This window comes from Barbus barbus (genome assembly GCF_936440315.1).
Source record: "Barbus barbus genome assembly, chromosome: 23".
In the NCBI taxonomy this organism is placed as follows: Eukaryota; Metazoa; Chordata; class Actinopteri; order Cypriniformes; family Cyprinidae; genus Barbus; species Barbus barbus.
This window is the reverse complement of record NC_136751.1, coordinates 30277795-30288227: the sequence shown is the minus strand read 5'-3', so window position 1 is coordinate 30288227 and position 10433 is coordinate 30277795. Positions and strand designations below refer to the sequence as shown.

General features: G+C 41.2%; 1 protein-coding gene across 2 annotated transcripts in view; it reads right to left on the bottom strand.

Annotated features, from left to right (window-relative positions):
• Positions 1-1072: 1072 nt before the first annotated feature.
• Positions 1073-10433, bottom strand: part of LOC306843292 (putative proton-coupled zinc antiporter SLC30A4) — a 9443-nt gene continuing 82 nt past the window's right edge. The window contains exons 1-9 of one of the 2 annotated variants that reach the window (XR_013781831.1): positions 10359-10433; positions 9746-10200; positions 7611-7757; positions 5174-5327; positions 4300-4504; positions 4088-4193; positions 3683-3817; positions 2256-2501; positions 1075-2172 (exon numbers count right to left, since the gene is read on the bottom strand). The exon at positions 10359-10433 is cut by the window's right edge and continues 82 nt beyond it. Coding sequence is in view for 1 of the 2 variants with exons in the window: in XM_079374681.1 (XP_079230807.1) it covers positions 2347-2501; positions 3683-3817; positions 4088-4193; positions 4300-4504; positions 5174-5327; positions 7611-7757; positions 9746-10136 (1293 nt within the window). In the remaining variant the exon portion in view is untranslated. Of the gene's footprint in view, positions 2502-3682; positions 3818-4087; positions 4194-4299; positions 4505-5173; positions 5328-7610; positions 7758-9745; positions 10201-10358 lie in introns of both variants that reach the window. The other variant, XM_079374681.1, reaches the window with a different exon arrangement.

The window sequence follows — 10433 nt, the reverse complement described above, 5'->3', positions numbered from 1 at the left end:
GAGTTTAATATACTTGGTTATGTCATGCTTGCTTATATATCTACACAGAAAGACCATTTGAGTGCCCCCCCCCTTTTTTTGTGAACTAATTTTTGTTAACAAAACTGACTTTGATATATCTGTTTGATAACAAAATATTGAAACGTATCCTGCTATTTTGCATGTTTTGAAACATGCTTGAAAAATTAATAAAGTGCAAAAAATTTGTTACCCCGCTGACTAAAGTTGACTAAATTAAAAAATTTAAGTCTGCGGGGTAACAAATTATTTTAAGTTGAAAACTATTTTTTGAAACAATATTTTTACAGTGTGGATGTGTTTCAGCTTTTGTGTCCTCCAGATGTTAACTGATGGACTGGAGTGGTGTGGATTATTGTGATGTTTTTATCAGCTGTTTGGACTCTCATTCTGACGGCACCCATTCACTGCAGAGCATCCATTGCTGAGACACTGATGCAGAGACACATTTCTACAAACCTGATGAAGAAACACACTCATCCTGATCTTGGATGACCTGAGGGTGAACATATTTTGAATGACCTATTCCTTTAACCTTCAGAACACTTCCTGTCTGATTCTCATACCACCACTCGTGCAGCATCTTCTTTGTGTCCTTGAGTGAAATGCACTGAACTTAAACTCAAACTGTTTGAAGTCACTGTCCATACAAATCATCACCTAGCAACAGCAGCATTCACACCACAGCACACCTCACTGTGATGTCAACAAATCACAATACAACAGACAGACAGACAGACAGACACACACACACACACACACACACACAGAGAGAGAGACAGACAGACACACACACACACACACACACACAGAGACAGACAGACACACACACACAGAGAGAGAGAGACAGACACACACACAGAGACAGACAGACACACACACACACACAGACAGACAGACACACACACACACACACACACACACACACACACACAGACAGACAGACACACACACACACATCATTTGTTCATCACGTCAAGGTTCATCCAAAGATAGATGTTTTTCGATGCAGCCTGATGTAGTCTAACCAGCCAAAACACACACGAAAGCCGAATACAAGCATTTAAAATGTATTTATTTCAAGTTATTTCAAGCGCTTCAGCAGTCAGTGTAAATCGATCATCCTGATGCCCTCAGACACACAGACCTGTATAAAACAAATACTGCAAACATAAAGAAACGACTGAACGAACCGACACTCTGAAGCAAAGCACTTACATTGTGTTTCGAAAACCAAAATCATAACAAAAAACAAAACCATAAAACTAATAAAAAGGCCAAATACTGATGACAGTCATTTAAATAATCATATTCAATCTGCATCTTGAGGCACAAAAAAAATCTAATAAAAGACAAAAGGGACATTTCATGTCATTTTGTTCTGAGTTTGTGAATCGATCACGTTGGCACACAATAATTATAAATGTATGAAGTGCACAAAACTGCAGTGAGACTACAGTCTATCCCATCAAAATATGATTGTCAGTTGCTAAATGAGGAATTCTGCAAACATATGCTATATTTAATGTTTTCTAATGAGGTGTGAGATATGAGGACACACGCGTTTGGATGATTTCAGTGCAGTCAGATCTCGGACTGTGAATCTCATGAAAGCTGTCAGGAACACGTTCAGGTCATATTTCACAAGATATATCAAATAAAGCCTGCTTTCTGCACGGTGGTGTTATTTTCATGTAAACCTAAGCACCTTCCCACTTTAATGTGAAAATTAAATATTCATTTGTTAAGTATTTCTAAATTATATGTGCTGCATTGCCTTTAATTCATGCTGATTTTAATAAAATTACAGTAACGAGAACCAAACCCCTTTGGAAGTAAATTCAAAGGGATTACATTATTGAAATGTGTGTTTTTTGCACTGACAATGAGAATCCAGGCATAAACTGTGCTTAACTGTGATTAAAATACTGTTAAGTTGCAAAAACAATACAAGCGTCATTCAGCTCAAGCAAAACAAGTAAGTGTTTGTTTTTCTTCTAATGTTGTCACTTTAATGCGACCCGGACGTGATTTCATGAGATTCACACAAAACACACAGACGCACAAACACAACAGCGTCCCTCCATCTGTCGACGTTCCTCAGTGACAGACGGCTCCCAGAACAAACACAAATCAAGCGGGGCCGGTCCGGTCCTGTGTGCACGTCAATATTAAAGGTTTATCAAAATGAGGTCAATATTCATTCATTATAGAAAAAGCTGCTAGACAATCATTACAACCCTGCTGGGTCCCCAACTCTCTCTTTAGTCCTGTGTGTGTGTGTGTGTGTGTGTGTCAGTCAGTGTGTGTGTGTGTGAGAGACAGTGTTTAGGCACTGGGTGTGAGGCAGTGTGTGCAGGACTGTGGCGCCCCCTGTCTGTGCGTCTGCAGCTGCACTGTGCAGTGTGTCACGCCGTGTGACGTCGTCAGCAGCCGCCACGCCTTGGACTGCACTTCCTCCCAGTTACCCACAATCCCCGGCGCTAAACACACAGCAGAGGCAGATGCAAAACATTAGTCCAATATCAAGGTGGTAACTGATCTCAGCATAGTGTTATACAACCTACAGTTACATGCATGAACTATACATGTATCCAGTGTTGGGGAGAGTTACTTTTAAAAGTAATGCTTTACAATACTGCCTTGTAAAAAAAAAAAAAAGTAACAAATTGGGTTACTTAGTTACTTTTTATGGAAAGTAATGCATTGCTACTTTTACATTGCTATTTGTCTCCCTGCAGCACAAAAGCAGTCATGAGTAACACAGGTATATTTGTAGCAATAGTCAACAATACATTGTATGGATCAAAATTATACATTTCTCTTTTATGACAAAAATCATTAGGATACTAGGTAAATATCATGATCCTTAAAGATATTTGGCAAATTTCCTACTGTAAATATATCAAAACTTAATATGCATTGCTAAGAACTTCATTTGAACAACTTTAAAGGTGATTTTCTCAATATTTAGATTTTTTTGCTCCCTCAGATTCCAGATTTTCAAATAGTTGTATCTCAGACAAATACTGTCCTATCCTAACATTCGGATTATGTATAAGTCTCAATTTCCAAAAATTGACCGTTATGACTGGTTTTGTGGTCCAGGGTTACATTTGTCACCTGAGCTGGGCTTGCTTATTTTTTTTAGTAACAAAAATCTCAAGAGTTATATTTTTGGCAACCGTAAAGGCCCTTTCACATCGAAAGTGAAATAAATTTTTCTAATTAAATTAATAATAATTGATTAAGTTTCAGGCTCTAGGAAACGCCTCTGCCCCTCACTCCCAAATTCTCTCAACACAGACTGGAGAGCTGTCTGTAAAGTAACTGGTGTTACTTATTTAAAAAGGCAACTCAAATATTTTGCTGTAAATTTGCAAGTAATGTACTACTTTAGTTACTTTTAAAAAAAGTAATCAGATTACGTAACTCACGTTACTTGTAATGCATTACCCAACACTCAACACTGTTTATATCAAGACAGTAGAATAAATCATTAAACAGCTGAGCATGAGTTTATGAACTAGTAACAGCGGCTTGGATACTTGTGTAAGGAAGTAGTTTTAGAGTCAAAAACACAGAATTTTCAGGATGTGGTGAAATGGAAAGACTCGCTCTTGAGTTGTGATTCTGCCGTTATTGTTTGTGATCAGCGACTCACCGAGCTGCAGGTGAACGATGGCTGCGGTTTTATCAGCCGTCAGCGCCCAGAGCTTCAGCTCCTCCACACACTCCACATGCTGCAGCTTCAGCAGATCAGCTCTGATTCCAGACACGTCCACATGACGAGGCACACCTGCAGCACACAAACACTCCGTCACTGAACCGGACTGACACACAACACACACTGACAGTACACTCCGAGAGAGACATACAGATATAAGGAAGGAGGGACAGATGGACAGACAGACAGAAAGACAGACAGACAGACAGAAAGATAGATAGACAGACAGACAGAAAGATAGACAGACAGACAGACAGACAGAAAGATAGATAGACAGACAGACAGACAGACAGAAATAAAGATAGACAGACAGACAGACAGACAGACGGTCAGGTGTCTCACCCTCCAGCAGAATGATGCCAGTGTCTCTGATGATCTGGAATGTGCTGAACAGCACCAGTATAGAGAACAGGTACGTACAAATGGGATCGGCCAGCTTATACTCCGGCTGACACACACACACACACACACACACACACACACAGCGCCATGTTATCATCATCATAAACTCAGCTCAGACATGACGCAGACAGAATAAGCTCAACAGGTCGTACCTTAAACCTGACGATGTAGGCAGCGATGAGCACACCAATGCTCTGAACCAGATCGCCTAGAGCATGGATGAAGGCCGCTCGCACCGCCAGACTGCCGTGACCCCGCTGACCCTGAGCCTGACCCCGCCCCGGTGACCCATGAGAGTGGGTGTGGCCATGTGAATGTGAATGAAGATGACCGGACTGATTGAGGAGGAAGCCCATCCTACACACACACACACATGGAACACAGCAGCGACTCATCATAAGGACAGAATACTGAGCAACTCCTGCAGACTTTCATCCTGAACTAAAGTGCTTTATGAGCCACAGCCATAAAGTCACATGAATTAAACAGATTGCAGAGCGTCAGATGAGCAGATGATATTGAACACAGAGCGTTTCCATGTTCACAGCAGCTCAAACCACCATCAGGACACTTCAGAACCGTCCTAGACCAGTTCTGCTGGGTTCATCACAGTTCTAGACTGATCAACAGTAACTTTAATGGTGCTACACATTAGTCCATATCCACAGTCATTAGTACTGAAGACAAATTAGTATATGTTGAAGTGTAGGTTATGTAATCTTCTTCTGTTATTGATGGAAAGCTGTGTTTGGATGTAGTGTGTACAGGTGCCGTTACATCTAAACAGTAAACGTGTACATTTGTTCACAGATGACTTTCCAAAACACACCTGCGTCAAAACTTTGCACGCACAATCATGACCCTAAAGTGAGTGTGAGAGTGCGTGCCTGTGTGTGAGTGTGAGAGTGTCTGTGTGAGTGAGTGAGTGAGTGAGTGAGTGAGTGTGTGTCTGTGTGTGTTTGTGAGAGTGTCTGTGTGAGTGAGTGTGTGTGTGTGTGTGTGTGTGTGTGTGTGTTTGGGACTCACAGCAGGTTGACGGCGACGCCCACCGCGGCTGTGATCAGCATCACGTCTCCGTTGATGGTGAAGTCCTGCTGAATGGTCCTCTGCACGGCCTCGTTCACCAACACTCCCGTCAGGATATAGATCAGCAGCACACTGATTCCCGCAGACAGAACCTCTGAACACACGTCCAGGGTTAGAGATAGATTATTATTAGAGAAACAAAAGTTTTTGTTTACATGGTATATGTGTGTGTACTGTGTATATTTATTTTATATATATATATATATATATATATATATATATATATACATACATATACATACATACATACATACATACAGTCAGGTCCATAAATATTGGGACATCGACACAATTCTAACATTTTTGGCTCTATACACCACCACAATGGATGAACAAGATGTGCTTTAACTGCAGACTGTCAGCTTTAATTTGAGGGTATTTACATCCAAATCAGGTGAACGGTGTAGGAATTACTACAGTTTGCATATGTGCCTCCCACTTGTTAAGGGACCAAAAGTAATGGGACAGAATAATAATCATAAATTAAACTTTCACTTTTTAATACTTGGTTGCAAATCCTTTGCAGTCAATTACAGTCTGAAGTCTGGAACGCATAGACATCACCAGACGCTGGGTGATTCAGGTCAGGTGATTGACTTGGCCATTGCATAACAGTCCACTTCTTTCCCTTCAAAAACTCTTTGGTTGCTTTTGCAGTATGCTTTGGGTCATTGTCCATCTGCACTGTGAAGCACCGTCCAGTGAGATCTGAAGCATTTGGCTGAATATGAGCAGATAATATTGCCCGAAACACTTCAGAATTCATCCTGCTGCTTTTGTAAGCAGTCACATCATCAATAAATACAAGAGAACCAGTTCCACTGGCAGCCATACATGCCCACGCCATGACACTACCACCACCATGCTTCACTGATGAGGTGGTATGCTTAGGATCATGAGCAGTTCCTTTCCTTCTCCATACTCTTCTCTTCCGTCACTCTGGTACAAGTTGATCTTGGTCTCATCTGTCCATAGGATGTTGTTCCAGAACTGTGAAGGCTTTTTTAGATGTCGTTTGGCAAACTCTAATCTGGCCTTCCTGTTTTTGAGGCTCACCAATGGTTTACATCTTGTGGTGAACCCTCTGTATTCACTCTGGTGAAGTCTTCTCTTGATTGTTGACACACATACACCTACCTCCTGGAGAGTGTTCTTGATCTGGCCAACTGTTGTGAAGGGTGTTTTCTTCACCAGGGAAAGAATTCTTCGGTCATCCACCACAGTTGTTTTCCGTGGTCTTCCGGGTCTTTTGGTGTTGCTGAGCTCACCGGTGCGTTCCTTCTTTTTAAGAATGTTCCAAACAGTTGTTTTGGCCACGACTAATGTTTTTGCTATCTCTCTGATGGGTTTGTTTTGTTTTTTCAGCCTAATGATGGCTTGCTCCACTGATAGTGACAGCTCTTTGGATCTCATCTTGACAGCAACAGATTCCAAATGCAAATAGCACACTTGAAATTAACTCTGGACCTTTTATCTGCTCATTGTAATTGGGATAGTGAGGGAATAACACACACCTGGCCATGGAACAGCTGAGAAGCCAATTGTCCCATTACTTTTGGTCCCTTAACAAGTGGGAGGCACATATGCAAACTGTTGTAATTCCTACACCGTTCACCAGATTTGGATGTAAATACCCTCAAATTAAAGCTGACAGTCTGCAGTTAAAGCACATCTTGTTCGTTTCATTTGAAATCCATTGTGGTGGTGTATAGAGCCAAAAATGTTAGAATGGTGTCGATGTCCCAATATTTATGGACCTGACTGTACATATATATAAAAAAAATACACGCACAAACAGTATATATTTTGAAAATATTTCCATGTATATATATTTATATTAATATACGGTAATTGATATTACATATAAATATTTTAAATGTATAAACATAACATTTTTCTTAAATATATACATATATTTGCATGTGTATATATATCTATATATTGATGGTGCTATTGGCGAAGTCTGCATATTTTTTATTTTTGCACAGATCCCTTTAGAGACTGTAATATGGTGCTAGGAACATCGTAAGAAGAAACCCAAAACACCTATAACCTGCATTGTTTTTGCGTAATGAAAAAGTGCACCTTGAATTCTTTCAGTCATGTTTGCCAATCACTAAAGAAAAACTAAACAGCTGCCATGAAAACACACTTCTTGTATGATAAATTTATTTTCATTAAATTCTTAATTTTCTATGATAGAAAACTAAACAAGGGCAAAAGTCTGGAAATGCAAATATTTTTCCATACTCTGCTTTTTTTTCCATGCTTTTCCAGACCTGGAAATTACTCAAATCAAATTCCATACTTTTACAAACTGCGTAGGAACCCTGGACATCACAAACCCGACAGAGACGCAGCGAGACGAGATGCTTACCGAGCCGATGGAGGCCGAAGGTGAATCTGTAGGTGGGCGGTTTGGCCGAGAGCCAGAGCGCTAGCAGCGAAACCACGATCCCGATGAGGTCCGTTAACATGTGCAGCGCATCCGTCATGATGGCCAGACTGTTGGCCACGTATCCCCCTGAAAGACACAGAGCACCAGTGCTGGGCCGTAACTAGTTACAGTATTAATACATGACCCTGCAGCACAAAAGCAGTCATCAGTAGCACAGGTATATTTGTAGCAATAGACAACAATACATTGTATGGATCAAAATTATACATTTCTCTTTTATGCCAAAAATCATTAGGATATTAAGATCATGTTCCATGAAGATATTTAGTAAATTTCCTACCGTAAATATATCAAAACTTAATTTTTGATTAGTAATATGCATTGCTAAGAACTTCATTTGAACAACTTTAAAGGAGATTTTCTCAATATTCAGATTTTTTTGCTCCCTCTGATTCCAGATTTTCAAATAATTGTATCCAGGGTGCGATTTGTGAACAAACCAGAAGGGGGGGGGGGGGGGGGGGGGTGTTTTGAAAAATATATCTTTTTCCCCATTAAAATATATCACAAATCACAGCAATAAATATATAGATTCCTTTTGACAGTTGTTACAAAATCATTTTTACAATAAGTATTTACTTTTGAAAGGAGTAACTAGTAACGAGTAATAAATTTAATTTTTTGAGTAACGAGCCCAAAACTGGAGAGCACTAGCTATGTTTACTAATTAAACTTATGCACAAAATTAGAATAATTTGGGAATAAAGCACCGTTTCCATCGAGTGAGTTGAAGAGAACAAAATCGTCAATTCCCAATTAACTTGCGCTAAAATACCACGAAGAAAAATTTAATTTGCAGCAGTAGAAGTCAATGTATATAATATTTTTTGTATTCAATAAAATCACGAGCTTCAGAGCACGCAGACAAAACACGGTCATGTTCTTATTTTCAGAGCTTGCCGTTTAGGAACGCAGTTCTGGGAGTTAATTATAACGAAGCACTTTGACGAGACTTTGCTCAAGCATTTTAGAATAACGAAACTAGCATTTCAGATGCTGTGCAATGAGATCGGTCAATTTATGCTGCTCCATCGCAAAGTCACGTCTTTTTTGACGCGCATTAATGAATTTATTCGGTAAAAGTGTTTCCATCGTAGATAAAGCGCATGTTTTATTATCCTACTTAGTGGTGCACACAAGTTTTTTTATGCACATTTTAAGAATTTATGCGCATTTTGGCATTTCCATCCAGTGTTTTTTACGTGATATACCAAAATACGCATAAAAATAGGTGGATGGAAACATAGCTACTAACTGCGTTTCCATTACAGGTTTGCACAAAACTTTAGTGATATTTTATGAATGTCGATAAAAATATTTTGCGAAATGGCTTTTCCATTAACTGATATTATTTGACTAAAACTTAATCTTTTGCGATACGTCATAGCGATGGATTTTGGCTAGTGCTACTGAACGGCTAGCTAGACCTTCAGATTGACCACAGGAGGTCTGGGAACCTCGGCCGCTTTGAATGGTCAAGAGACCATATGACTGACAGGTAAAGCAACCAATCACGCGTCGTCTTCTGCCGCGTCACGTTTAGGGGCGTGGAAATGTCCCCACAATAACAGACCTGTGTGTAAAACTCTCAGACGTATTTTAACGATTCTACGCTGCAAACTTTACATATTTCACATACTTTAGAAATCCCAGCGTTTAGTTGATCTTGATAAGTGCTCATCATCACAGTTGTAAACATGAAGGGGTTTGGCATCAAGGCATCTTTGTTTCTAGGCGGAACGTTAAAGAACGTAACACACATATAATTCAACCAATCCGACGACGACTTCATGACTCCTGAAGTGTTTCCAGCCTGCGGTTTGTGGGCGTGACTATGAGGCATTGAACTATGATTATATAACTTTTTACGTACGTCATGTGACCTGTAAATGCGAAAAAACGTTTCCATTGCAGTTTATTTTTTCAAATATTTCTTATTTGAATTGCTTGTAAAAGTACTCTTGCGAGTGTAAAAACTTTTTCACGATATATGGGTGTTTTTGCGGATTTACACAGTTTGAAGTGTGATGGACACCTATCCCGCCGCCGCTCACCTATCAGCTCGCCCACCATGAACAGGAAGTAGAGCACCGCGGCGACGCCCAGCTTCCTCATCACCCTCCTGCGCTTGTCGCGCTCTCTGGTCCTGCGGCACCCGTCACAGGGGTCCAGCGTCGCGCCGGGGCTCCCCAGACTGGACGAGGAGCCCAGCAGAGAGTCATCATCGTCCGCCAGCAGCGTGCTGACCGCTGCGCCGTTGCGCGAAGCCACAGGAATCTCTTCTGCTTCTCCGGACACCACCACCTTCAGCTGGCTAAACCGAGGCACCTCGTCGTCCTCCAGATCGTCGGAGAAGTCGAAGGCAGCCGTGTCGCTCAGGTGCCAGCTGTCTGGCCGCCGGCGGAACACCGACCTCACACGACCCATCAGCCCCGAGCCAGACATCTGTGAGCAACTCTAGAGACCACACAGCATCAAGCAGCTGACCGCATCACGCACTCCAGGTTACCTGAAACACAACACACACACACCTGGTTAGGTCACGTGACACAGCTTCACGCGACCGATAGTCGCTAGTCGCGCTGATGCGGATGTAGACGGTCAGTCCGTTCCGTTCACACTGAAAACACGCACTCCGGTTTATGAATAACATAAACGAGCACCAACCTCTCGAGACTCGTCTTGTGTTCGCTGGTTCCGTCCATCGCGGTGTGTGTTCAGGCAGATCTCGGAGTGTGTGTG